This window comes from Tachysurus vachellii, chromosome 7 (assembly GCF_030014155.1).
Source record: "Tachysurus vachellii isolate PV-2020 chromosome 7, HZAU_Pvac_v1, whole genome shotgun sequence".
NCBI lineage: Eukaryota > Metazoa > Chordata > Actinopteri > Siluriformes > Bagridae > Tachysurus > Tachysurus vachellii.
The window spans coordinates 9,450,193-9,477,929 of record NC_083466.1 but is presented as its reverse complement, the minus strand read 5'-3'; the positions used below and the strand labels follow the sequence as shown (position 1 = coordinate 9,477,929).

The following is a 27,737-nucleotide window of genomic DNA, read 5'->3' as shown; positions in this document are numbered from 1 at the left end:
ATCTTATAAAATAATATCTCTGTTTATAAAAACACAGTGTAGAACTGATACCAAAACCCACTTTAATGTATTTATGAGCTGGGTGAAATACAAAGGACCTGGCAACCCTCCCCAGCCCGCTTAGTCGTGCGTCATTCGCGTGTTCGAATTTTGTTCGGTGTGTTAACAGGGAAATGTGTACGTGTAGCCCGATAGAGGCCGCTGCTCGGCACTGATCTGTATGTGACACGGTGATGGAGGCAGTAACGTGTTGTCGATTTGTGATAGGAAGGCTGACATTTTACTGATCCCAGTTTTCCTGCAGCACAAACACAATAACAGCCTGCGGTTTGGTGTTAGGTGAAGTTCGGGGCTCTTGCGAGATGTTCGTGTTTAAATGTTAGCAGGTTTTGTGCTGTGACTGCGAGCCGCTAAACGGTGTTATGTGTTGACTGAAGCAGAACAGTGCGTCACGGCTAGCTTCAAGATGGACACTGGAGAAGAAGGTAAACTCCCTTTAACAGGTTTAACCTCGGGGTAGAAAACCAAACGGTGTCCTGCTTGTCGTCTTAAACGGATACAGTTTGCAGGAACGTCAAAAAACAAACAACAACACGGGAATTTCTAACGTCCGTGTGGCTCCTGCTTGTAGCTTAGCCACATTAGCAAGACTGGCTAACACGCAAGATCTGTGTGGCCCTACATTATTGACCTGTTAGCTTTTTAGCTAGCTAGCTAGCTAGCTAGCTAGCCAGGTTGCATTGTTAGCCGTAAACCTGTCACGCAGCTACTTAATTAAATATCTACTCATAACATTTACCGTAACGCTGTTTATGAAGTTAGCATATTAGCTCAGTAACAGTTTGTAGTCTTGTCGGGGAGTAAAAACTCCACTTAGCCTTCTGAAAGTAACTAAGCTGTTGGTTTATTTTTTTTTCCCCTAACTTTTAAATCAAACGTCAGATCGCTAACGTACGTGTCACTGGTTGCTAGGTTACCGTGCGTTGGAATCGGTTATCGTTTCCATAGTAACGAGCAGGTTAATAGAAACATAATTCGAATGGCGTCCATCACTGTTGTCGGAGCTGCTGTTTGTAGGAAATTAATCAACACCACCTGACCAGTCAGATGCTAGAATTCATCAGCGCTGTGTGTATAAAACATTAACAGCACATTTACACCGCCAGACAGTCGCATATGTGTAAACAGTCAGCCATGTAACTGATATCCGAGTATTGATTCAAGTCTAAAGGATAGAAGAAGCCTGTATTTAGTCACATAGACATTACAGCACAATGAAATTCTTTCTTTACATATCCCAGCTTTGGAGGTTGGGGTCAGAGTTCAGGGTCAGCCATGATACAAGGCCCCTGGAGCAGAGAGGGTTAAGGACCTCGCTCAAGGGCCCCAACTGTTTGCAGTGCTGGGGCTTGAACCCTGATCCTCCGATTCGACAACCCAAAGCCTTAACCGCTTGAGCCACCACTGCTTCATAAACACTAAACACTCGGATCCAATTTTCCTGTTAATTCCGAAGTCGTCATCTTTTTGACGTGATGAAACATTATAGCACTTCACACATCAACTCCAGAGGGTTATCAGTGTGATGAAATTGCTTTATCAGTGTGTGTGGCAGTACAGCCATACTATAAATCTGCAACGTTACACAGGCTCTGGTAGGGAAGAGAGTCCATCTTGGCTCAAATCCTAACAAAATTCAAGACCTTCATGCAAAAGTGTAAACAATATTATCACTTGCCATTTTGACAGAAGCGACGCTTCTTGTAATAAGTTGTTGTTTTCAGCTGAGCATGTTTTGGACGATTTATCCACGGGAATCAGATACATGTCAGGTCTTGTGTATATGTAAACAGACAGGAATGAAAAAAGTAGATCGGATCTGTCACATAGTAACAGAACAGTGCATCCAATTCAAAAGAAGTCTGAAGAGCTAATTTAACATCTGACATTGTCAAAGTATTCTATAAGAAAAGCATCTTCATAATCAGTCAAATTTACACTAACAACTAACTAACAAAAGTCATCTCTAATAAAAAAAAAATATATATATATATCCTCTGTTGGTGTTTCTGCTGCTGATTTATTCATGCTTTCCTCTGGTCTGCAGCTGATATATGTCGAGTGTGTCGCTCTGAGGGAACTCAGGACAAACCCCTTTACCATCCTTGTGTCTGCACTGGAAGTATTAAATTCATTCACCAAGAATGGTAAGTACTGCGAGTTTAAGTATTAAGGTTTAAGTATTAGGAATGAAGTATAAGGTCATTGTTGTTCTTTCAGTTTTCAGGACACGCAGTCCTTATTCTCTGTCCACGATGAGCAAATGTCTTCTTGAACTCGACACCTGAATTTTTTCATATTCAAAGCCCGTGACGGGATTTGCATCCATTAACCGTTAGCATACGGTTTTTCATTATATGGTCTACATGCAGTCTATGTATTTTCCCAGGGTACACACATGTATGTGTGTGTTGTACAGGTCCCATAGCACAGGACGTGATGCCACAACTAATCATTTGGATATGATGAAATGCATGGATCCTTACAGTTGAGCTTGTTTATTAAAAAGAGCCTCCTCTCTGGTTACACCTCAGGACTGCTATTCATTTTAGGCTAAAGTTTCTTCCATTCAAAAATAGCCCAGCATTCTTTAATTATTAAAACACAGGATATATCCGTCTGTCCTGTTTTGTTTTTTTTCTTTCTTCTTCTTCTTTGTTGACTCTACATTTTCCCTCCTGTTACCTTGCTTAGCATGTATTAAATCAACCGTCTCGGATGCTGTCGGAGTCATTTTCTGGCACGTCACCTGTACTGCACTCCTTACTGATTATTTGGCTTTGAATTGTTTTGCTCTAATTGTTTATATATATGTATGTGTGTGTGTGAGAGAAGATAAAAGGGAACACAATAAACACATAAACGTAACTCTATATGAAGGATTGTGAAAGTGGTGTAATGGCTTTGGCTGCTAGTGTAGTTTTTATTTTTTTCCTTTTTTTTTTGTAACTGGCTTACTAACCGAACTTTATTGCGGCTGTAACTAACAGTGTCCATAGTTCAACGACTTTGAAAACGTCTTGAGTTAGATTGGTTTAGATTGCGCTTGATTATTTACTAGCAAAATGACGGCAGGGTCACTGGGTTCTGCTTCAGCACGTAACAATACTGTGACCCAGAATGCTGTGCTGGCAGGGGGGAAAACAGGAAAGAGTTCCTCTGCCAGACCAAACGGTTCATGTGTAACCGAGCATGTGTGTTTCGCCTGCAGAATTCAGATAACCCTCAGATTCAGATCTTTATGCGTTTTAGACTTATCTATCATTATAACCCTATTGATATGACACAACCTTTTGTAACGTGCTTTCAGTGTATAGTATTGTATAGTATTGTATAGTAACTATTTATTGATTAGGTAACACCATTTAAAGTAAAACACATTTTTGTCCTCCTTTGTTGCCAGTTCAGTAAACAACATTAGATTATAGTTAATTAGTTTGTCTCCAGCTGTGACCCAAATTACTACACGCTATGCACTCTACCGTCTAGTGTATGACTTTTAGAAGGGTAGGACTGTCTCACATGGAATTCTGACGGACACAAGGTGACGCCGCCAACAGAAATACAGAGAATTGATGACACATAAATCTCATGGAAACCGTGAACTAATATAAAACACATTTATAAGATGTTTTGTCCACCGACAATTAGGAAATTGTCGCTCTTCTAGCAACTGGAAGCTCCGCCGTTCTTCTGCAAGGGTTGAGTGCATGAAGTTAAACACATACCTGAAGTGCCCTTCTACTTGTTGGAATTCTCCCTGAGAACACACTCCTCACACTATTTATACTACACAATAGTGCATAATAGTGTGTATTTATGTGCGATGAGACGCACCTTGGGTTTACAGAGGCAGGAGCTTGTGTGACAATGGGATCAGTATTTCTTGCCGCTCAGGGTGAGTCTGACTCGGTAATGGGGTAGGATGAAATGTTAAACGGGTTTTGATAACACACAAGGTGTTATGATCACTGAAGGCAACAATATGATCCTTATCAGCACTCACTGACAAAGATCTGGAAACAAGTGATGTGTGTGTGTGTGAGAGAGAGAGCTCACAAAACCCATGGAATGTCCTCTTTTCCAGTTTTAGCTATTATTCCCAGTGAAAATGTGCTTTTATTGTACATATTTTTCTCTGAGGTTCATTTAATGAACTTTTGTTTATTGGGTGTTGTAGGTTTACTGTGTACTTTTGTCTTCCTCTACAGAAGTGCTTAGCCACGTGCATAAGTCGTGCATAAAGACCCAACTATAGCAGTCCATAAAATATTCCTGCTGTGCCGTCAGTCGTGTTTGCAGTAATATCGTACGGGCCGCGAACGGCGATTTCGCACGGACCTGCCGTGTAGGAGGGGAAGAAAAAAGGCAGAAAGAGTCTGTTTTATTCTATATGTACACACTCACTCTGTTCTGTCTCTTTTCTGTGTTTTTCCCAGCTTGGTGCAGTGGCTGAAACACAGCAGAAAAGAGTATTGTGAATTATGCAAGCACAGATTTGCTTTCACACCAAGTAAGTAAATCATTCTTGTTTTTCACTCTTCAAGGAAGGAAGCGCTCTGATAGGGTGTGAGATAGTCACAGAAGCATTGCATGGTCCTTTCAGCATCACTGTGTCACCTGCCTCAGCAGAAACCAATTACATGACGGCATAAACCCACACTAGTAGTTGTTGTGCTTTTCAGAGGGACATCAGTGAATGTCACGTGTATCTCTGAGGCTGATGACCCCTTGGCGGTGGTATTTGACAGATTGCCAGAGGAAAAAGAGCACACACTGATGTGATCTCATGCGGGACATTACGTTACGTACAACACACTGATTATATCTTGTTGGCATGTTGAATCAACCTTACTGGGTTCAAGAATAAGTCTCTGCACTGAATGCAGTTTAACGTCAGTAAGGTCTTTTTAAAAAGTCTGCTCCTACCCATAGATTGATAGAAGTTGGTTTAAAGCATTTAAGTTTAGCATTTTATATAATGGTGCTGGGTTTTACTTAGCAGACATGGCACAAAGCTGTGCTTGATGTTTAAACCGTTTCGCTGTGTTTCCTCCACCTCCAGATCACACACGATCTGCAACCAGAAACAGTGCTGAAGTAAACAAATGCGTTTGATAGAGACTCTGAGTAAACAAGGACGCTCTGGAAAGGCATTATTGAGTTTGTGACATTTTACCTGGACAAAAATATAATGTATATAAAAAAGAAGAGAAAAGAAAATGAAACAGACAAATAACTGATCTTCAGGACAAATTGAGTTGCAAATGCAAAGCAAGCAAAAGCAGGGAAATTTTAAATAAATATGTAAATCCAACCTATTTGTTGAGCATTTAAACAGAATTACATTTCTTTGTGAAATTGTCACCATATGTATTACAGTACATTAGCTGAGTTTATGAATTTATTTAAGAATTGTGACTTCTTTGCTGCTTGTTGAGTTTGGGCTGAAATCTCTCTCTCTCTCTGTCTCTCTCTCTGTCTCTCTCTCTGTCTCTGTCTCTCTCTCTCTCTCTCTCTCTCTCTCTCTCTCTCTCTCTCTCTCTCTCTCTCTCTCTCTCTCTCTCTCTCTCTCTCTCTCTCTCTCTCTCTCTCTCTCTCTCTCTCTCTCTCTCTCTGTCCCTCTCTCTGTCTCTCTCTCTCTCGCTCTCCGTCCCTCTCTCTGTCTCTCTCTCTCGCTCTCCTTAACAGTTTACTCTCCAGACATGCCTTCACGGCTCCCAGTACAGGACATTTTTGCAGGTCTGGTGACCAGTATAGGCACTGCCATCCGATACTGGTTTCACTATACTTTGGTGGCCTTTGCCTGGCTGGGAGTTGTACCCTTAACAGCATGTAAGTGTTTAAGATGTTACCAAGAATCCAGAAGCTTGTCTTTCCCTTTTATATGGTAATGAAAAGCTGTCTCTGTTCTCTGACAGGCCGAATCTATAAGTGTCTGTTCACCGGTTCTGTAAGCTCCCTCCTGACACTGCCGTTAGATATGCTTTCCACGTAAGTATGACTGTGGAGGAAAACTATGGAGTTGTACTAGTTCCCAAGATTCACAGTATTAAACAATTTAAAAAGAGATAAGATTATAAGAATTATTCTACTAGTATATGATTTAGAGTGGAAAACTTGTGTATGCTCGGATGTTGCTGACTTGTCACGTTTATGCTCAACTGGACGTGTGTGTAGGGAGAACCTGCTGGCAGATTGTCTGCAGGGCTGCTTCGTGGTGACCTGCACGCTCTGCGCCTTTATAAGCCTGGTGTGGCTACGGGAGCAGATCGTTCATGGTGGAGCTCCACTGTGGCTGGAGCAGAACCAGCAGCAACCTGCCAACGCAGCAGGGCAACCTAACGAGGTACCACATATGTACGCACATACACTGGTGAGACTCGGTCTTAGATATATCCTACATCTGCAGAGTGTGGTTTGAAGGCATTTCTAAACATTCACATGTAAGCACAAAGGAAAATTCTAAACAGAGTTCACATCTGTGAAACTGTCTGATGGTTGATTTCTCTGAGAGACCATTGCACTGTGTGCTGCATGACCTTCCATTGGGGTATCCCTGTGCAAGTAGGGAAGTCGTGGCCTAATGGTTAGAGAGTTTGACTCCTAACCCTAAGGTCGTGGGTTCGAGTCTCGGGCCGGCCACGACCGAGGTGCCCTTGAGCAAGGCACCGACCCCCCTAACTGCTCCCCGGGCCTCGCAGCATAAATGGCTGCCCACTGCTCCGGGTGTGTGTTCATGGTGTGTGTGTGTTCATGGTGTGTGTGTGTTCACTGCTGTGTGTGTGCACTTTGGATGGGTTAAAAGCAGAGAACAAGTTCTGAGTATGAGTCACCGTACTTAGCCGTATGTCACGTCACTTTCACTTTCTTTGTTTACTCTATTCCTGTATACTCTATTTACAACTTTGATCTGAGCAGCCTCATGTGCTCAAAGTCAAACCTTCATTATATCTGTAGACAAACAGTACTAAATGTCCTTGTTTACTTCCGAAGTGTTAGTGTTCCTTTAAATATGTTAAAGAATTTGTACCTACTTTTAAAGGAGACCAACTGTTTTTTCTTTTCTTTTCGTTCTTCTGCCTGTTGTGTGCTATAAATACTTTCCTTGCTCGTGGACAGGCTCCAGCTGCAGGTAATGGAGGTGTGGAGAATCAGCCTGCGCCGCCCCCCGCCGATCCCCCTGCGGATAACGCACCAGCAGCTGAGGTGCTCGACCCCCAACCCGACCAAGCTGAGGAGATGGAGCTGGACAACGAGGACGACGCCAATAACGGTGCACAAGGTACGTTACCCCAAGGAAAAGAAGGTGAAATTAGGCTGCAAATAGAGAGAGACATAAAAAAAGAGAAGCATAACACATGCATTTTACTGTTTTCAAGGCGTATTGTATAAAATACAGATAATATAACAAGAGTAGGGCTGAACAGTATGTTGTAATAAATGTCAGCATATCAGATTTTTCAAACAAATCTGAGGATGAAATGGTACGAGTCGGATGCTCTCTGTTAGATGTTTGCAGCTCTGTTGAGTCCTCTGAAGGTGGTGATTAATTTTCTATAACAGCGAATACGGTGAAGTTTCCTATAAGGAGATGTTTGTTGAACAGGGTGGAGTCTTGGATAGCATGCTTATTGAAACAACCTGCGTTTTCTTTTTCCTGTATTTTCCTCACTGTTCAAAGTCCCAACAGATGAACTGATGAGATTATGGCATCGAGCCAAACAGGGCCAAGGTCACAGCAAGGTCAAATATCTGAAATAGTTTTAGTTTAAGGGTATTTCTTCCCACACAACTATAGCCACCATTAGAACGTGTGTTGTACTTGTTTGTTTTCATATCAGAAAAAAGGGAAAAATAGAGAGACTGGTTGAGGCACAGTGGCTTAGTGGCTTTTGTCTCATACCTCCATGGTTGGGGTTTAATTCCTTCCTCTGTCCTGTGTTTGCTGAGTAAGCATGTTCTCCCCATGCTTTTGAGAAACTTTCTCAGGTTTTCTCCCCAGTCCAAAGACATGTAGGTTCAATGGCGTCATTAACTTGTTTTTGGCCTATCGAGGGTTTACCCTGGGATGCTATAAGGGTGCTATAAGTAAATAAAACCACGTGCTGTCTTGGTTTATTCCTCACTTGTTTTACATACAAGTTTGAAAAACACAGACACTTTATTAAGCCTCTGAAACTAAAATTCAAAAGTTCCTAATTTCTCCTCAGGTCAAATGAAGCTTTTTAAAGGTAATCTGATTGGCTAAACTGCACCCAGGAGTCTTTTGTGTGATTGGCAAGCTGCTGTGTCTCAACACACCACCGGTGTTACTAATCATGCCTTTTTTTCTCCAGTTGATGTTTTTAAGTCAATATGTTCATTTGATCGATCTCCCGGTGTCCTTTGTGCAGATGATATGAACTGGAATGCTTTGGAATGGGACCGCGCTGCTGAGGAGCTCACATGGGAAAGAGTGAGGCTGCTTTTTATTGTGTGTTTAGTCACGCTGTCATACAAACCAACGCTGTAAATAATATTCAAAATGTTTTTTCCTTCCTCATAGATGCTTGGACTCGACGGTTCTCTGGTTTTCCTGGTGAGTGTATGAAATTTGGCATGTTTTATGAGTTATGAAGAACTGCCCCAGATGTTCAGGCAGCTGCTACCATTTGAATATTGACACTCTTGTGTTGCAGGAGCACGTATTCTGGGTGGTGTCACTCAACACACTCTTCATTCTGGTGTTTGGTATGCATTAATTAGATTTGCCTTTAAGTATACTCTCTATATTATGGTCAATATTTTAACATGTCTTTTTTTTCTCTCTCTCTTTCTGCAGCTTTTTGTCCGTACCATATCGGACACTTTTCAGTGGTAGGACTTGGCTTTGAAGATTATGTGAGTGAATTTTTATTGTATTAGCACAGATACTGAAGCCTGATATCGACATAAATGAGAGGCTACATTAGTAAATGGTCTTTTGTGGTCACAGGTTCGTGCTTCTCATTTCGAGGGCCTTATCACCACCATCGTGGGTTATATCCTGTTGGCCGTAACACTCATCGTGTGCCATGTATCCTTTCAGACAACATTTATTTTATTAGCCTTGAGTCTGGATGAATTGCATCACAGTTTGGATTTTATGGAAGAAATTTGTTTTCCTAAATGATCCGTTTAAGGGATTTGCTGCGTTGGTTAGATTCCAAAGATCGCGAAGATTGTTAGGTGTCTGCTACATTGTGGTCAAGGTCAGTATTTACTGTATGCGTGTTATATCTTTGCTTGTTGTTTTTTTTTATTTTATATATATCTTTTTAAAATTGATTAATTTTCTGCAGGTGTCGTTGTTGGTGGTTGTAGAGATCGGTGTATTCCCTCTCATCTGTGGCTGGTGGCTCGATATCTGCTCCCTGGTTTGTGCAAATTTGTTTGAGCCAGTCTATCCTTACCTGATTTACAATTTAAAACCAGAAAAGATTATTTCTGCTGATTTATTATTTTATAGGAAATGTTTGACGCATCTCTGAAGGACAGAGAGCTAAGTTTTGAGTCGGCTCCAGGCACTACTATGTTCCTACACTGGCTTGTAGGCATGGTCTACGTCTTCTACTTTGCATCCTTCATCCTCCTTCTCCGAGAGGTACCTCATACTTAGTCTTATGATTTTAAGAATGATGTTTCCAGCTTGTTATTTAAATCTCTCCTAAAATAAATAAAAATAAATAACACTTGTTTACTGAAAACAGGTTCTCAGGCCTGGAGTATTGTGGTTTCTCAGAAACCTTAACGATCCGGATTTCAACCCGGTCCAAGAAATGATCCACCTTCCCATATACAGACATCTGAGACGGTTCATACTGTCAGTGGTAAGAGCATCTGGTATAAGATTCAATTTAAAATCAATGTACCCAGGCACTCAAAATGAAATCTATTGGCCGAATATGTAGATTGCATCTTAGGGGCTTTTTACACCTGGTCACTTCATGCGTTTTCTGTGATCCGATAGATATCCGGTCGTAAAAAGACCAGGTCTAAATGCCCTCCGAAACTTTTTTGAGACGGATATAAATACGATCGTTCAAACCACTTCAGGAGGCGGTCTGGGACACATTTCAAATGAAACTGGACAGGTGTAAATGAATGTGGTTGTTAAAGCCACATAAGTCAGCGCTATACTCCTCCCAAACGGAAGTACATCACTCGCAAGTGACTCACGAGTCGTGCATCGCTGTTAAGTAAATGCTGTATTTTGTAGCATAAACGTCGTAACAAGTTTTTTCGTCTTCTTTTTGATTGCATTCTTAAAACCGCAGACACCAAAGCGTGTTCCATTTCAATTACTTCGTAAATGAGGTAAGATATATTTGCATTTTGGGCGGGAGTAGAAAGATCGGATTGATATCCGATTCGCCAAGACGCATTTATGTGGCGTAATGTAAATGGAACAGTTTTAACAAGTCAGATAGCTATCGGATCAGAGAAAACACATGAAGTGACCAGGTGTAAAAAGGCCCTCAGTCAAATTTCAATTTAACAGCCAAGTTCACGTTTTTCTATTCTAACAGACTTTCTCAGTAGTTCCACATTAAACAAATGTGAGAGATGTTACGTATAAGCTTAACCCAAATGACAGCACTGTGTGTGTGAATTATTATTGGATTAGAGATGAGAAACTGTTAGTAACAACAAAGTTATTAAATTCTATACAGTCATTGTGGTATTTTTGAACCAGTTCAACAACACTCTTGTTGAGAATATGAATTAGCAAACAGAGCCTGTGTTTGACCCATGCGAGCCAGTTTACTCCGTTGTTAACTAGACTAGCTGTTTTCTAACGTTACAGTGTATACGCTAGCTTTAAGCCGTGCCTGTTGTTCATGTAAATTTTAAGTACGTAGTTACAGACATCATTTTTGTTCATTCTCTTTTAGGTTGTGTTTGGTTCAATAGTCCTGTTGATGCTCTGGTTACCCATTCGGATAATTAAAAACATCTTGCCAGCCTTCCTTCCCTACAATGTGATGCTCTACAGGTAAACAGATTTTACACCCGACAGGAAAAGCTACAAATACCCCAGATAGTTACATCATCTGCTGTAAACTGTTGTATGTTTTCTCTTTGATCGTTACACATTTTTATACATATGTATGTTACTGTGCCAGATTAAACTTGGGTTTAGACATTCAGTCGAAGGTTTTCGTTTTGATTAAATAACGGACGGTTGTAATAACTAATATCGTTACCTGTGTGTGTTTCATCATATGTGGCACATGTTACACATTGTGTATATTCCCTTTTGAATATCATTAGTGCAAAAGGCAGCAGCTGGAGTACTCTGAAGCTTGATTACACAAGAGAGAGTTGTGTGTGTGTGTTTATTTCAGTGATGCACCAGTGAGTGAGCTGTCTCTCGAGCTCCTGTTGCTGCAGGTGGTTTTGCCGGCTCTGTTGGAGCAGGGACACACACGGCAGTGGCTGAAGGGTTTAGTGAGAGCCTGGACAGTCACCGCTGGATACTTGCTGTGAGTCTCATAATCACATTTTAACACCCTTTTTTTAATCTTCAAGTTAGCCATAGAAAGTAGTGAGAAGTTGTTTAACAAACTCGTTATGTAACCACTCGATTGCTTCGTAGAACAAGGCTTCTTTTCATCTCGCAGGGGGAAAAAAAACAGATCTACAGATCTTTTTCTGTTAAAATGAAAATTGACTGTCAGTTCTTTGCCTTGTAGCACAGTAAACAAAACCAAGCATGACTCTTAATGCAAATATTGTCAGCAGACGTCATAACACAAAAAAGCACAAATTAGACTCTGCTTTTTCATCAGTCGAATTAATGCCTGCTTTCCTCAGTCATACACAACCACGTTTGTCACCACAGCAGATGTTGTGTCTTTCCTTTTACTGAATCTTAAATGTTGTAAACAATATGTGAAATTAAACTCGAAGGATCGTTACGTTTTTTTATTATAGCTTTTTTCATCAGCATTGTATGTCATTTTCAGCTGTACTGTAGTCTGTAAAGCATTCCGTATAATTTGCCACAGGGTGTAGATTGTCATCAGAAATATGTTCGTAAGAGCCTGGGAGGTTTTGTCTGTATGCTGAGCTTGGGGTAGCATCCAGGGCAAGATATTAGTACATTAGTAAATGCAGTACACAACCCAACAAGCTCCAACAGTGAAGCCTCCTGTGAGGAACCTGTGTGAAAGAAAAAATGAATACAAAACCATTAATCCTTTGTCACTTTATAAACAGCTTGGTATTCACTGGACACTGAGCATAAATAAGAAAAATACTATGTTTGTTATATAGAGACCTACACTCATATCTGCTGGGAGACCAGGAGGAGAATGAGAACAACGCCAACCAGGCAGCCAACAATAACAACCAGCAACCACGAAACAATGCTAATGCCATTCCTGTAGTGGGTGAAGGCCTACATGCTGCACACCAGGCCATCCTGCAACAGGGAGGTCCTGTGGGCTTCCAGCCCTACCACCGCCCTGTGAAGTTCCCCCTCAGGGTAATGTCCCCTGATCATTCACTATAGTAGCTCATGTTCATAGTTTCATTTGGTGTGAACTAATACGTGTTGGCTTTGCTTACTATAGATTGTGTTGCTGATCCTTTTTATGTGTGTGACCCTGCTCTTGGCCAGCTTGGTGTGTCTCACTTTGCCAGGTGAGCGGATTTTTTTTTTAATTCATTTATTTATTTATTTTTAATGTAAACACCATGTTGCTAATGTAAACACAGTAAATTAAAAGACATTTGCAAGTACATGCCCAGACTTTACCTCTGGCTTTCTTAATAAACCACCATACCACAAACAACCCACACCTTCCATTTTGTGTGTGTAATTGTGTTGTTTTTAAAATAAATGAGCATCCAGTTTAATGGGTGATGAAGTGACCCAGCGTGTTTATACAGCTTCTGGGCTCACAGCTGCTAGTTTCCCAGTTTAATCCTGTTAAATATGATCTCCATGTGCACATGTGGGTTTCCTTTGGGTTCCCAAAAACATTCCAGCATGTGGACTGCCTATGCTATTTCCCCCTGGGTGTAAATGAAGTAAGTGTGTGTGTGTGTGTGTGTGTGTGTGTGTGTGTGTGTGTGTGTGTGTGTGTGTGTGTGTGTGTGTGTGTGTGTGTGTGTGTGTGTGTGTGTGTGTGTGTGTGTGTGTGTGTGTGTGTGGATCTGATAGCTTTTCAAATCGGACAGACAGACTTATTTTCTTTCAACGTATGAGGTTTCTCTCTCAGAGCAGGACATGGATTAACTGAAGCTGTTCTATAATGTTACTGAAGATATAAGATTGATGCTTGTAATATTTTATCTCTGTGTTTCTGGCTTTCTTACAATGGGAACAGTGTTTATTCGTGTCCTTCTCACTCTGCTCCTCTCCTCCTGTGTGGCAGTGTTTGCTGGTCGCTGGCTCATGTCATTCTGGACAGGCACAGCCAAGATCCACGAGCTGTACACTGCAGCGTGCGGCCTGTATGTGTGCTGGCTGTCCATCAGGGCAATCACCGTGCTGCTAGCCTGGATGCCTCAGGGCCGCAGGGTCATCCTTCTCAAAGTCCAGGAATGGACACTCATGGTACAGAACCTCATACATGTTAGGGAAGTGCTGGGCATGACAAATTTGTCAGCTTGTAATAATGTTCATGTGTCGTTTAGAACTAATCCTTATCAAACCTACACACCAGTAGTCTTTATCCACCCTTAAGTTTCAGCGTGTTTTGTGAAGCTGGACTCTTTTTTGCATGGGAGAGTCTAACGCATTGGTCACATCACATTAGAATATAATCTGCCAGGTGTGACATCCTGTTTGCTTGAATGGAAGTGGTACATGGCTTTCTATAGTGATTCATTTCCTATTCACCTTCTCTGATTTTACTTTTCGGAAACCTCAAGATGTTCTTCAACCCTACCATTTAAAACACATTGCTTTCTGTGCATCACAAAAGGTTTATACAGATTCCACAGTCAGAAACCTTATGTAGTTTACCTTTTACTTCCATCTGTATAAAATATTTCCAATAGTACCAATAAATGTTTGGGTGAAAATTTTATTATTGGAAAAAAAAACTAGTTCCAAATAGACAGCTTTTTGCTAAAACATTTTTTTTACTTGTAAAATTTTAATGAATGGATTTTGAATTGAATTGACCAATTTTGAACATTTCATTTTAGCTGATTTCAGGACAGGTGCCATTTTATGACAAGGCCATAAACCTGAACCAGATTGTGCGTTAGTCCTGCAGTTGCGTAATAGGCAGATTCACATGCACAAGTCTCCATGCAGCAATGACCTTAATGCAAAATCGTGGGCAGACAGGATGTTTAAAGAGGTTTGAATATTATAGCATGCATTTAAAATGTATTAGACACTAAACTAAACACCAACACGTTAGACATGCTTTTATTCCTTGCTGGTTTAAATAATGGAAGTCAGTGCTTTCTTTATAGTAAATAAAGCTTTGCTTATTTACAATGGAAACTTGGCTCACCTATGAAGTGAGCTTTAAAAAAAAAGGTTGACTGTATCTAATGTAACCTAAAGTTTACAGCAATCTTAGACACAAACACCAAGATTTTGGCCTTGTTTACTCATGCATGCTTGGATCTCTTTGTCTTCTCTGCTCTTTCTCATATATATGAGAGCAGGGATAATGTGTGTGTGTGTGTGTATGTATATATATATATATATATATATATATATATATATATATAAATGTAAATAAAGATATATAAATGTAAATAAAGATATATAAATGGAATATATATAAGAGCAGGGATAACCTGCTGATTGATTTTCTTTTATAGTCTTAACATCATAGATTCGGGTGCATTTATGTCAATTCTTAGTGATTTGTGGGCGGTAGAGATTCGCGGATCAGCTCATAATCACCCGAATCCGCTGCTTCAAATAAATCATCCGCCCTCCACCCACACCATCAATTTTTCTGAATAAAATCTCGACACACGATCGTCACATTAGTTATTCTAGTTCTTAGGTTTTTTTGGTATGATGATGGTCAATGGATGGTTCTTTAACAGCGCATTTTGTGATGAACAATCTGCCATTTGTTTATTTATTCATTTATTAATGAAACAAAATGTTCTTCTTTGGCCAGATTAAGCTACATTTTATTAATAGCTTAAACTCAGGCTTTAATCCCTTTCAGACTTTAGCTGGAATTTCACAGTTCCTGTCAACTTCCCGAACTGGCGAACGCACAAACACAAATTAAATTTGCTTAGCCTGAGAAAGGACTGGATATCGGCTATTAGCCCAATCTTTTCAAAATATAATTCAGAATACTGTACTGCAAATGTCCAAAAATATATAAAGTTTACAATTAAGAAAGTTTTTTTTTTTCCCCCCCTAACCAATAACTCTGATTGTAGGCTACAGGACACACTATATATTTATAGCCCTACAATGCCAAAAAACGGCAAATATGTTAATTGACTTATCTTATTTGGCAAAAACAGAATAGCATCAACTGTGTCGGGATTCATTCGATTCTGCCGTGTTTCTAAAACACTGCCTGCTGCACTAAATGAGCTTGTTGCAGGAATGCACAAGATTCTCCAAGCAAGCTGCTGTAGCCGTAGGAATCGATCTTGTTTCTCCCAGAACAAAAGCAATATTCCTCTGATATTTAGAGTACGTAGTTAATATTTGCATCATTAATGACTTGTACCTGCCTCATCCACCCGCGACCCACCCGGAATGAATCAAAATGTCATTTTTTTTATGACCCGACCCGCAGACTGTCTGCAGAATAAATACCCTCATTAACACGTTTCTAAAATATTATGTTCTGTGTGCAAAACTCACATGTACGGGATGACTTTGTGTTTTGATCTTTTCTCTTTTGTTTTGTGTTTGTATAGATCATGAAGACCTTGATCGTGGCAGTTCTGTTAGCTGGTGTGATTCCGCTGCTCCTGGGTTTGCTGTTTGAGTTAGTTATCGTGGCTCCTCTCCGGGTCCCGCTCGACCAGACGCCTCTGTTCTACCCCTGGCAGGTAATGTGGCTCACTCAGAAATCAAAACTACACAAGTTCTTTCATCGTCTGTACATCTCCTTAGTCTCTTCTTACCGAGCAGTTGGAGTAAAGTGCAATTCAGTATCTCTCCAATATGTTCTTTGCACAAACAACCAGTCTGACAGTCATAAAATCCACAGATGAGCACATGCTGCATGTCTCCGTAAAATGAGATGGCTCCTTTGCAGTGTTTCTGTGTGTCTGTGGTCATAGAAACGCATATGGAAAATCTCAAAGATCTCGTTTAAAATCTCATAGTGCCTTTTTTTTTTAAATGAAATTGGATGATGTGTTCAGGTTACACCAAATGAAATCATTCTTGCAAATCAAATGCAGTTTTTGCCAGAGTACAGAGTAACATCCTCGTTTCTTTCCATGATGTAAGTAGTAAAACAAGGTTTGTTTTTCTTTCCTCTGTGTGTTTCAGGACTGGGCTTTGGGAGTGTTACATGCCAAAATAATCGCTGCCATCACCCTGATGGGCCCTCAGTGGTGGCTGAAGACAGTCATTGAGCAGGTGATCATCAATCTGTTCAAATCACTGCCCTTATACAAATATATCAAATTGTGTTCATTGAAGACTTTTTTACGTTGCTGTGTGTGTGTGTGTGTGTGTGTGTGTATAGATTTATAGTATAATAATATAAATTATAATAATAATATATAATAATAGCATAAATAATATAAATAATATATATAAATTTATAGATATAAATAGATAGATAATATAAAAAGAAGTATATTAAAATGGAAAATAACTCCAGTAAGAAGCAAAGCCATCTGAATATTGAATACAAAATCGGAAATTAAATATTGTCTAGGACATTTTTGCATCAAATCCACTGTATTCAGTCATAAAATGTTTTTTATCATCATTATTGTTCGTCTACTTTGGGCTTTTCCCGTTAAGGGTCGCCAGAGCTAATCATCTGTTTCCACCTAACTCTATCCTCAGTGTCCTCTACTCTCGTACCAGTTACCTTCATGTCCTCTTACCTTTAACACATCCGTACCTCTCCTCTTTGTTCTCCCTCTTGACCTCTTACCTGGCAGCTCCAACATCCTTCTACCAATATAACCATCTCCCTCCTCTGTACATCCTCTCTGACCTTGTCCCCAAAACAGCCAACCTGAAATGTCCCTCTGATGTGCTCGTTCCTAATTCTGTCCATCCTCATCACTCCTAAAGAGAACCTCAGCAACCTCATCTCTGCTACCTTCATCTCTGCCTCATGTCTTTGTATCACTGCTACAGTCTCTAAGCCATACAGCAGAGCTGCTCTCACTACTGTCTTCTACACATTTCCTTTGATTCTTGCTGACACTTGTGATGGTTAATTAAAAAAAAAGATGTAAAATGTTTTAAAGAACCAGATATGGTGCAGTGATGATTACAAAAAAGTATATTATGACTAGACTAACTGTATAATTTTCAAAATTATATCATCATATCGACCAAATATATTACTCAGTAACTCAGTATGTGTCATGTATTTGCTTCCTGTTAAATGTTTCACAGCGCTTGTTATTGTGCTGTGTTATAGGTGTATGCCAACGGAATCCGCAACATTGACCTACATTTCATCATCCGAAAGCTGGCTGCTCCTGTCATCGCTGTGCTGCTGCTGTCTCTCTGTGTGCCCTACGTCATTGCAGTAGGCATTGTCCCCATAATAGGTATCTCCTATCACTCCTTTATCATACACAGTCATGAAGGACTCTACCTTTTAGTATTTCAGCACGAGATAGCAAGAGAATATCAAAAACAGTAAAAGGGTTATTGTAATTAAAACCTTCTCCTCAACTATCGATTAGACAGCCGAGTGAATGAAACCAAAATCAACCCGATTTGTTTGTGTTCTTGCAAAGAAACATAAAGGATCTTTATGTGCTGCTGTTGGTCAGCTGTCCATATAGTGTACATCACTGACAATCACACTTTTATGTGCTTTTTATCTAAACTGTTGCTACCAAGTTGGAAGCACATGCTTGCCTAGAGTATGACTGTATGATGTAGCAAGTCCCTTCTCCCTTCACTGGAACTAAGGGGGTTTTTACACCTGGTCACTTCATGCGTTTTCTGTGATCCGATAGCTATTCGATCTGTTAAAAATACCAGCTCTAAATGCCCTCCGAAACGTTTTCGAGACGGATATAAATCCGATCGTTCAAACCACTTCAGGAGGTGGTCTGGGACGCATTTCAGATGAAACTGGACAGGTGTAAATGAATGTGGTTGTTCAAGCCACATACGACAGCGCTGTACTCCTCCCAAACAGGGTTGGTTTTTTTGTAGCATAACCGTCGTAACAAGTTTTTTTCGTCTTCTTTTTGATTGCATTCTTAAAACCGCAGACACCAAAGCGTGTTCCATTTCAATTACTTCGGAAATGAGGTCAAATATATTTGCATTTTGGGCGGGAGTAGAAAGATCGGATTGATATCCGATTCGCCAAGACGCATTTATGTGGCTTAATGTAAATGGAACAGTTTTAAACAAGACAGATAGCTATCGGATCAGAGAAAACACATGAAGTGACCAGGTGTAAAAAGGCCCTAAGAGACCTAGAAATGATAATGCTCCCGTGAGCAGTGAGCTCTAGGAACACAAGGTTTGTCCAGATTGATATCGAAGAGTGTCCTGCACAGAGCCCTGACCTCTACCCCAAAGAACAGCTTTGGGATGAACATCTCGTCCGAAATCAGTACCTCACCTTACTTAAACACTCTGTTAGGTAAATGGGCTAGAAATCCCCACAGCCACGCATCACAATCTAGTGAATGGTATGTTCGACAAGAACATTACTATGATGGTGAGGTGTCTACATAATCTCCTTAGCATAGTGTAGAAATATTTGCTTTTCAGTCTTTAAATTTCACCATTCCACAAGTTAGTACTGTTAACTTTACTAACCCAGAGAAAGCGGTGGCTGTAATCGGTATAGAATCGTTTTCCACGTAAAAAATAAACTAAAACGCATAAACATCTCCAGTTGCTGTTACAATCCTGTAAATAACTTTTTGTCAAGTTGCCTGTAGTAACTGTTTGAGAGCGCTGTATTAAAAGTCTACTCCGTCGTGTCCGTGTACTTTGTGCATTGGGAACACGTCGTTCTTATACAATACCTGTGGTTTGTGTGTAGGGGTTACCCTGGAGATGCAGAACCTGGTTCAGAGGAGAATCTACCCCTTCCTACTGATGGTTGTGTTTCTGATGGGAATCCTCTCTTTCCAAATCCGACAGTTCAAGCGCCTTTACGAACACATCAAGAACGACAAGTGAGTCAGGACACAGTGTCACCCGAATGTCCAGACTCCTGTTCCATATATAATATCTTATTCCACTACTTTATTTAACTACGTTATTTTTGGAAACCTAGCATTTTATTCCTTCTGTTTGTATTTGTTTCTGTGTGCACAGGTATCTCGTAGGACAGAGACTTGTGAACTATGAACGCAAAGCTGGTAAAGCCAGCACGGCTACCCACAGCAGCTCGGTGCAGGAATAAAAGCTTTGGGAAACGTGCTCAGGTTTTAATGAAGAGTGTGTATGTGTATGTTCAGATCACAACCCTATGTTGTGTGTGTGCGCGTGCGTGCGTGTGTGTGTGTGCGTGTGTGTGTCCATCGTTTCTCATGTCCAGTCCAGGATTCAAGAATTCTCAGTGACCTGTGGTCTTTCTAATTTTGCCTGCAACTTCAGAACTGAAATGTTTATAAACCTGCAAAAAAAGAAAAAAAGAATAGGAAGGAAATCCTTCAAGCCAACCAACTAGGATTTAAAAGTGTCACTGTACATCTTTAGGGGGGAAAAAACAACAAAAAGCGAGTATGTATATTAATTTATTAAATCTAGTTGTCACTTTACTTTGTGGAATCCTGTTGCTTGGTCAGTACCGATGCCAGTGTAATGCTCTCCAGTCCTGAGGATGGCGTCCAGGAGGTTGGGGCAGAGAACGCACTCAGACTGTGCATCTTAGCACTCAGCTGTAATATTAGAAGCCTTTTATTTATTTGATTTCTAAGAGCTATGTCAGAATTTGTTAAATACAGGTTCTCACCTGGGCCGAAGCTGTTTGTTTTAATCTCTAACAATGTAGAGGACGTGGCTGACGTGTGGATGTTGAAGCTCGGATCTCAGAAGACAAACCAATCCAACACCTCAAAGGACTGTGGCATTATTTAAGCGGAACATTGGGGAAGTCTGGACAGGACAGCCCGCATTTAATTTCACCGAAGCATGTCGTATATACGGGCACAGAAACTGCACACCGGAGTTGGACAGCCATGTTTACTGCTCACAGTGAGCTTTATGAAGCTTCTGTTGGGCCTTGGTTTTCTGTCCGGTCCTGAAACTTTCCATCCTTCCTGATAACCTAAGAGACTGTCTTTTAATGTGCTGATCACCTGAGCGACTTAAACAGCATGAGTTTCCTGTCTCTGTTATAAAGTGTTAACGAGTGTGGGTCTCGTACCTCACCACCCTTTCTGACGTTACTGTGCAGGAAAGACGTGATTCATAAAATGTCTTAAGAGCAATAGTTAGGAGAGAGAGAGGTCTGTTCAGATAGCGAATCAGTGTTCATGTGATTCCACCTCGATCCATCAAACTGGCATGACTTTTTCTCAAGATAATGGAATGCTTCATGATGTGGGAAGACTGATCCAGTTTGCTAGAACAAAATCATTACGTGTCCATAGTCCAGAAGAGTTCCTAACAATTTGTACATAATGTAAATTTTACAATACTGACCGATCACATTTTGTAGCGAAATCATTTCTTCACGTCTGCCACAAAACTGCCCTCAGAATTAACCGAACCTGGATATACTGTAGGCTTCTCAATATCGTTTGGGCTCCTTTTCAAAGCAAAATGTTTCTATTTTTATATGTGCGTGTAGCGACTTGGCTGGATCTCGATCACGCATGTCTCGCCTGCTTTGAGTTCCTCGCAGAGTTTCCTTTAGAAGCGAGCCGACCGCCTGGAGCCGCGGCGCTGTAGGATGCAGACGGCATGCTGGTACAGTACTAAAGACTCTCACACGTCAGGTCAGCGTAACCTCGTCCTATCCGTAGCATGTTCGTGTGAGACGTATTCAGTATTCTGAATGTTTAAAAACCTCCTACTTAGGAGACTGTGGCTGTAATTAAATCCTTATACAGGCAGACGAGTACTTTTTTTTCATTCTTCTTTTTTTTTCTTTCCCTTTTTTTTGGGTGTTTGTTGGAAAATTTTATTACAAATATTAAATCAAAAGTGTGATACAGCAGTTGTCAGTGTGTTTGATTCGGAACATCATTCACTTTTTTTGCAAGTCGTAAAATGTTTATTAATACAGAAAGGTGTTTAAAGGTACAGCTTGTCATTTAATCAGTATACAAGCAGGTGCGCCGTTGTTATTTATTTAAGTTATTTATATACAGCTTTGTGTGAGATTTTGGATTTTCCTCTTCTGTGTTTAAAAGATTTTTAAATTTTTTTTTGCAAGCTGCTTGTGGAAGAACATTTCGTACTGTGGGTTGTGCTGCACTGTTCTGGGAAACACTCAAAATAGGATTCTTTCACACCTGCCTTTTTTAATCCTCATTTTGTACTTTAATAAATAAACCAAGCAGAATTACCAATTGAAATGAAATTTCACCACCTTATAGCATATACAAAGAGCATTCCCTGTTATTTTGGCTGCCTCTGATGATACACCAAGCCCCAATGTAGTGAAACCTCCACTGTGTCAAGTGTGGCTTAAGAGAGACAAAAATTAAATTGTCTCTCTTTACCTTCACTGTGTCCAGGGTTGGAGTATGGAGAGAAAGTAAATATCATTTGTTTTCTAACATTTATTGGAGTTTTGAATTGATTGTGAGTTTTCCGTATAAATCAGATGAAAACCCTGAAAGCCACCTTCTGTTGCAGAAGTCTGTAATTGTGGTTTCCTCACAGTGCCTGATTACTGCTGTTGACTGCAGAGAAACGTTGCACATCAGACTATTTGTGTGTGTGTGAGAGAGAGAGAGAGAGAGAGAGAGAGAGAGAGAGAGAACGATGTCCTCAGAAGGAGGTAGGATAATAAGACATTATCTATATCACTATATGAAATATAAAGTCATGTATTAGCCTGTTTTTTTTTTTTTTTTTTACACACAACTTAGATTGCTATTCCAGAACAGACAGTGGATTAGAGAACAATGTTTTTGGCTATGAATAAATGCATCAAGCACAGAGACCATGAAGCAGCAGTACAGGCATTCAGGCAGTGGCATGCTTTCCTAATGAAAGAAAGAAAGAGGAAAAAAAGCATGAGATGGATCCTAAGCTGGCACAGAAGTGTGCCAAATATGAATGATCCATCACATCTCTCATAGCCAATTTAGGGGCTTATTTACAAAACTGGCGCTGTCTTTGTCTTCTGAAGTAAAGAAACTGTATCCATCTTTTATAAAGTTTATCTGACAGTTAAAGACATGGTGTTCAGATTCATCATCCTCTGGGTGTGTGCCATAAAAAGAAGGCTGACTTGAGAAAGCAGAGTGGGAAATGTGCCCAGCCTGACCCTGTCACCTCTTGTCAGACTTGGGGAGCAATTAATTCAGCTGTTACAATGCTCCATCCAGTGCTCAGATGCATTGCCTCTGCCTCTGCCATCCTGTAATGTCTGATACACCAGATGAGAATATTTTAAGTTCATGATTGTGTGATGCTTTGGTACTTGACACCTTCAAATGTTTCTGAGATCCCTCTGGAAAATGCAGACATGCTTTTGTTTACATATGATTCAATATAAGCGCTGAATGGATGCGGAGGTGCAGGATGTGCTGTTTGCTCACCACAGAAGGTGATGGCTCAGGCTCATCTCCCTGGCCATCTCTTAGCTCAAGTTGCTGAACTTGTGGATTTGAGTAATGCTTGCATCTAGGCTACTGGTAGTACTGCCACAATTTACATAGTTTCACAATATGCCTTTGCTGTTGTACATGATTTTGAAAGTATTTGGTGCCAGTGTGCCTTTTTGCAGCTGCAGGCATGCCCATTAAACACTGCTCGTTTGTGTCAGGCCTCATGTCTGTGTGTAAATGGCCAACACATTTGGCAGTGGTTAAGAATAAGGCTCATTACTCGCCTGATACCGATGAAGCTTGAGCTAATGCAATGGCCGATGCTGCAGCCAGGGCTGCATGCAGGGCTCCTTCTGTAACAAATCTGTCATCAAAACCTCCAGGCCTGATTGCAGTTAATTCTGACACACAACAGATTCCTTTCTCTCTGATGGGCATGTACTCTAATGCTCCCATGTTAGTAATATTGTCCTTGGTGAATAAAGGTTGGACCAAATGGAGAAAGTAGATCCTAAGGCATTGTTGCATATTTAGGCCAACAATTCTATAGTCTACGACATTCGATTGTTCAATGTATGGTTCACTGGTTTGCTAACACATGGTGGAACTTTAAGTTTCACATACAATTGATGACGTGTGACGCTGTGTTCTGTGCCAGGTTAACAAGTCAAGGTTCACTACCTTGACATGGTGGAAGGGTGACGTAAACAAGATGTGGTGTTAACACAGGGATAACTGTGCACATACTGAAATCATTGGTTAGGGTATTTCCTCGCTGCAGGGTCACTGAATGCATTCATTTAGACCATGGAACTCACTTTACTGCACAATTCAAGCAGGAAGATATAAGAATGTTGAATGGTCAGTTGAAGCTTTATTGTCCACAAGGGCCTCAGGTTTCTGGACAGGTTGAGTGTAAATCAGACATGGTTGAAGTTACACCAGAGTAGGGCATCATGGAAGGACATGTTGCCAGGTGTTTTGTGCAGTATTCGTTCCACACCAACAAGGGGGGTCGGTCCAAGTCTATATGAGATCATTACAAGTTGATCGATGGCCCTACTGGGGACAATTGATCTAAGACGAGCAGATGTGCATCTTGCCTCTGATGTGTTAATGAAGTATTGTGAAGAGCTCACTGAAGTTGTTAGCCCTGCACAACAGCATGTCGTTGGAATAGACCTCACTTCAAATGGAGAGACATGCTGTTGTGCCAGGACAGTGGGTAATAATCAAAAACCAAATCGCTGGTCTGTTAGAGGCAAAAAGTTAAGGCACTTTCAAGTTCTCTTAGTTACTGAAGTCTTAGTATATCATCGGCGTCTCAACGCTGCCTGCCACCTGTGTGCACTGCACCGGGGCGAGACCCATCCATCCTCACCATCATCACACAAACTATACCGTTATCAATTAACACCTTGAATCTGTATCGCTGCTTACACATTATGCGATGCATATGTGGCCACTGGGCCACATTAGATAGATATGATCAGATTAGATATGACAAGGCGCCTGTTTCTTCTACAGTGTGGGGAAAGTGTGTAAAAGCTATTACTTCTCAGTTAGTGCTATAACCACTCTGTCACCTCCTAAGGTGAGAATCTGAGGATTAGAGACATAAAGGTTAAGTTTTTCTAAGGAAGCTTCAGATAGACTATTCAGCAAGTGTGTACTAGTTACTAATCAGGTACTGGGTTTACAAGTACTGATCATCTTAGTAAGAGATTTGGGGGACCTCCATTCAGAACTATTCTTTAGGGTATATGGAAGTGCCAGTTAGAGCAAAAGGGAAACACTTTTTCCAGGCTTTTTTTTTTTTGCAATTTTTATACACATTGACACACAACGTTCTGTGTCTAGTCTGCATTTCTCATCCAGTGCATGTCTCTACTGGGACTGTTAATGTCAGTACCTTGTCGAATGTGCCTTCATCAATGATATTGGTGGCTCTTGGTTGGTTTTCAACAATTCCAGTTTTTTTAATAAGTCTGCCAGTTTTCCTGTTAAAGTATATTGCAACCTAGCGACATCTTTCTGATGCGGCTATGAGAATGATTTCATGACCAATTGAATTAATTCAGTGTAATAGAATGATAATTATATAGAAAAATATTATATATACATTTGGATGTAAAATTTGCTAAAAAGAGTACATAGACTTTTGGGACATCCTGTATTCATCTTATGCAGGTAGAAGGGTAAGAGCTATCCTTATTTTTTGGGATATATAGTATAGATGAGTAATCAGCTAGTCAGTGGACTAGTGGGACTAATTCCTGTTTTTTTCATGATTGTCTGGTTTTTTAATAAATTCTGATACAATAATATAATTTGCTTCCTGATTTCATGATCCATAATCCAGTCATCTTACTTCTGATGAAACTGTATTGTTTTATGGTCATTTACAACTCAAGAAAGATAAAGAATTATACATTTTCTCCTATTTCCTCCTGTGTCAGATGAAACCTTTTCAAAGCAACTCGGTAGGAACAGTCTGAAGTAGCAGTGCTTCATCAGAGCAGTTTATCACCTCAGTGTGGATGTAAAGCAGGATTTTCTCACTGTCCTGTCAGGACAGTAGATGGCACTGCAGAAAGTCAGGTGAATGGCTGGATCCTAAACATCTCTGCTCAGTACATGTTGCACACTTCATGAGGAGTACAGGCCATTGTTTACTGTCCTTTCTAGCGCACTGTAATAGTGAGTAAGGACACATTCGGGATTCAGCTTATGTCATGATGCATTTATGACTTGCTGACATTTCCGTAAAGATAAAATTACAATCGTTTGCTTTATGACCACACATGAACATGAACTTTGTACACTTTTACTCATACCATCGTTCCAGTGTCCTGTGCTTAAAGTCAGCATGTAGGTAGATGTACAAGGAAATATTTATACATTATCTATTAGTCAAAATATCAAAGAGCTAGGGTTGGCATCTTTCAATGAGGAAAAATTAGGTGCACCATCAGAACGTTTTTATAATATTGCTGTTATGATTTACAATTGCATTAATCTAACATTTATAATCATACAAGAGACCATTTGAGACCATTTGACATTGTATGGATTAATGGCTGACCTGATTTATAAAAAAAAAAAGAAAAGATTTTTAAGGCAAAACATTATTTAATTTATAATATTGGATAATCTGATATGGGTATTTAGACTTTGTAAATCATTATATTTATGAATTACAAAATAAAACTATAAAGAAATACAGAAACTTTATACCTTCCATCATGGTAATGACTCCAAGCACAAAAACTCAGTCCACTAAGGAAAGGCTTTAGATGATGATCAACATTTTTCCAATCAGAGATCTAAATCATAATAATGACTTGAAATAACGTGAAGATGGTTATGCACAGCTCTACAAAGTAATTGCCATCATAATTTGATAGAGTGGAATAAAATCACCAACTCAAGATTTTTTAGACTCTTACCCAAAAATACTGAGTACTGTGTTACAGGCAAAAAAGTGCTTTAACAAGGTATCAGTTACAAAGGATGCACACTTATCTTATGATGCTGCACTTGATTTATCGTGGTTTCATTATTTACATGACAAAAACCTGCAATTTTAACAGGACCATGTACAAGTTTTTATATCCACTGTATCTGACTGCATTGCCGTGTTAATAATGGTTTCTTTTTTAGATACTTCACTGGCTTTGTTTGCTTCCTGAGTGCTTATGTTTGCTTCTCTGCCCTTTGCATGCTTTCATGATTTCACAGTAAACCTCTCTGTATATGGATCCCAACTCTGCTTATGAGTCTAACATGAATAAAATCCTCATGCTGAATGTTGCACTTTTTTCTTTTCAGTCAGTTAGACATCATCAATGCATAACTACAATTGTGGTGAGAAGATATTATCACTCACTGATTCACAGGTCTGATGCTGTGCAAGTACTTTTTAAAATTCCTTTATTAAAAAAAAGATATTTTAAATAATAAAACCCCACCCATGAAGTTCGGAACAGAACTTTCTGTAATCGGATTGTCAGGTACCTCATCTTTTATCAAGGCAGGTCTCCTCTTGAAGTGAGATGGCATTTCCAGGATATATGAGGATTCGGCTTTATTTGTATTCCTCCATAAACGCTTTAGGTGAATGTTACAAGTGGCAGGAAAATGGTGGTGTCACCTCTCGTAGGTTAAACTACGCAGAGAGACAATTAATCTGGCATGTTTACTAATGCTTCAGATTAGTATTAAATATTAGCACCATATGGTACCTAAGGGGGCACGGTGGCTTAGTGGTTAGCACGTTCGCCTCACACCTCCAGGGCTGAGGGTTCGATTCCCGCCTCCGCCTTGTGTGTGTGGAGTTTGCATGTTCTCCCCGTGCCTCAGGGGTTTCCTCCAGGTACTCCGGTTTCCTCCCCCGGTCCAAAGACATGCATGGTAGGTTGATTGGCATCTCTGGAAAATTGTCCGTAGTGTGTGATTGTGTGAGTGAATGAGAGTGTGTGTGTGCCCTGTGATGTGTTGGCACTCCGTCCAGGGTGTATCCTGCCTTGATGCCCGATGACGCCTGAGATAGGCACAGGCTCCCCGTGACCCGAGGTAGTTCGGATAAGCGGTAGAAGTGATAAAGTGAAAGTGATAAAGTGAAAGAGAAAGTGTTTTTTTTGTTCTTATTTCAGTTACCTCCAGCATATTAAAGGCAAACGTCTCTTTGCCTGTTGTGCTGCAGAAATATGTCAGCGGCATGTGTGTACATGAGAGAATTTTTGACAAAGTCAAGTTTAAACTTGGTTAATAAATATTTCGAACGTGCTGGC

At 40.3% G+C, this 27,737-nt stretch overlaps 1 protein-coding gene across 2 annotated transcripts; it reads left to right on the top strand.

Annotated features, from left to right (window-relative positions):
* The first annotated feature begins 179 nt into the window (after positions 1-179).
* marchf6 (membrane-associated ring finger (C3HC4) 6) lies at positions 180-26,753 on the top strand. 2 transcript variants are annotated; one of them, XM_060874102.1, is made up of 26 exons: positions 180-485; positions 2,108-2,207; positions 4,500-4,573; positions 5,752-5,895; positions 5,982-6,054; positions 6,241-6,409; positions 7,183-7,345; positions 8,457-8,518; positions 8,609-8,641; positions 8,742-8,793; positions 8,885-8,943; positions 9,038-9,118; positions 9,225-9,293; positions 9,384-9,458; positions 9,551-9,685; positions 9,792-9,911; positions 10,977-11,077; positions 11,430-11,567; positions 12,361-12,571; positions 12,660-12,729; positions 13,467-13,648; positions 15,955-16,089; positions 16,538-16,627; positions 17,655-17,787; positions 19,254-19,389; positions 19,532-26,753. In XM_060874102.1, exons 1-26 carry the CDS (start codon positions 467-469, stop codon positions 19,617-19,619), a joined length of 2,712 nt encoding a protein of 903 aa, XP_060730085.1. In that variant the 5' UTR covers positions 180-466; the 3' UTR covers positions 19,620-26,753. The 2 variants fall into 2 exon arrangements, with proteins under 2 accessions (XP_060730085.1, XP_060730086.1); XM_060874103.1 differs by lacking the exon at positions 180-485 and adding an exon at positions 918-1,128.
* The last annotated feature ends 984 nt before the right edge of the window (positions 26,754-27,737 follow it).

Excerpts from the sequence above, each read along its gene's own strand:
- marchf6 (XM_060874102.1), top strand. Across the intron at positions 11,078-11,429 it reads TACAATGTGATGCTCTACAG|TGATGCACCAGTGAGTGAGC; the intron begins GTAAACAGATTT and ends TGTTTATTTCAG. Across the intron at positions 16,090-16,537 it reads CTCTGTTCTACCCCTGGCAG|GACTGGGCTTTGGGAGTGTT; the intron begins GTAATGTGGCTC and ends TGTGTGTTTCAG.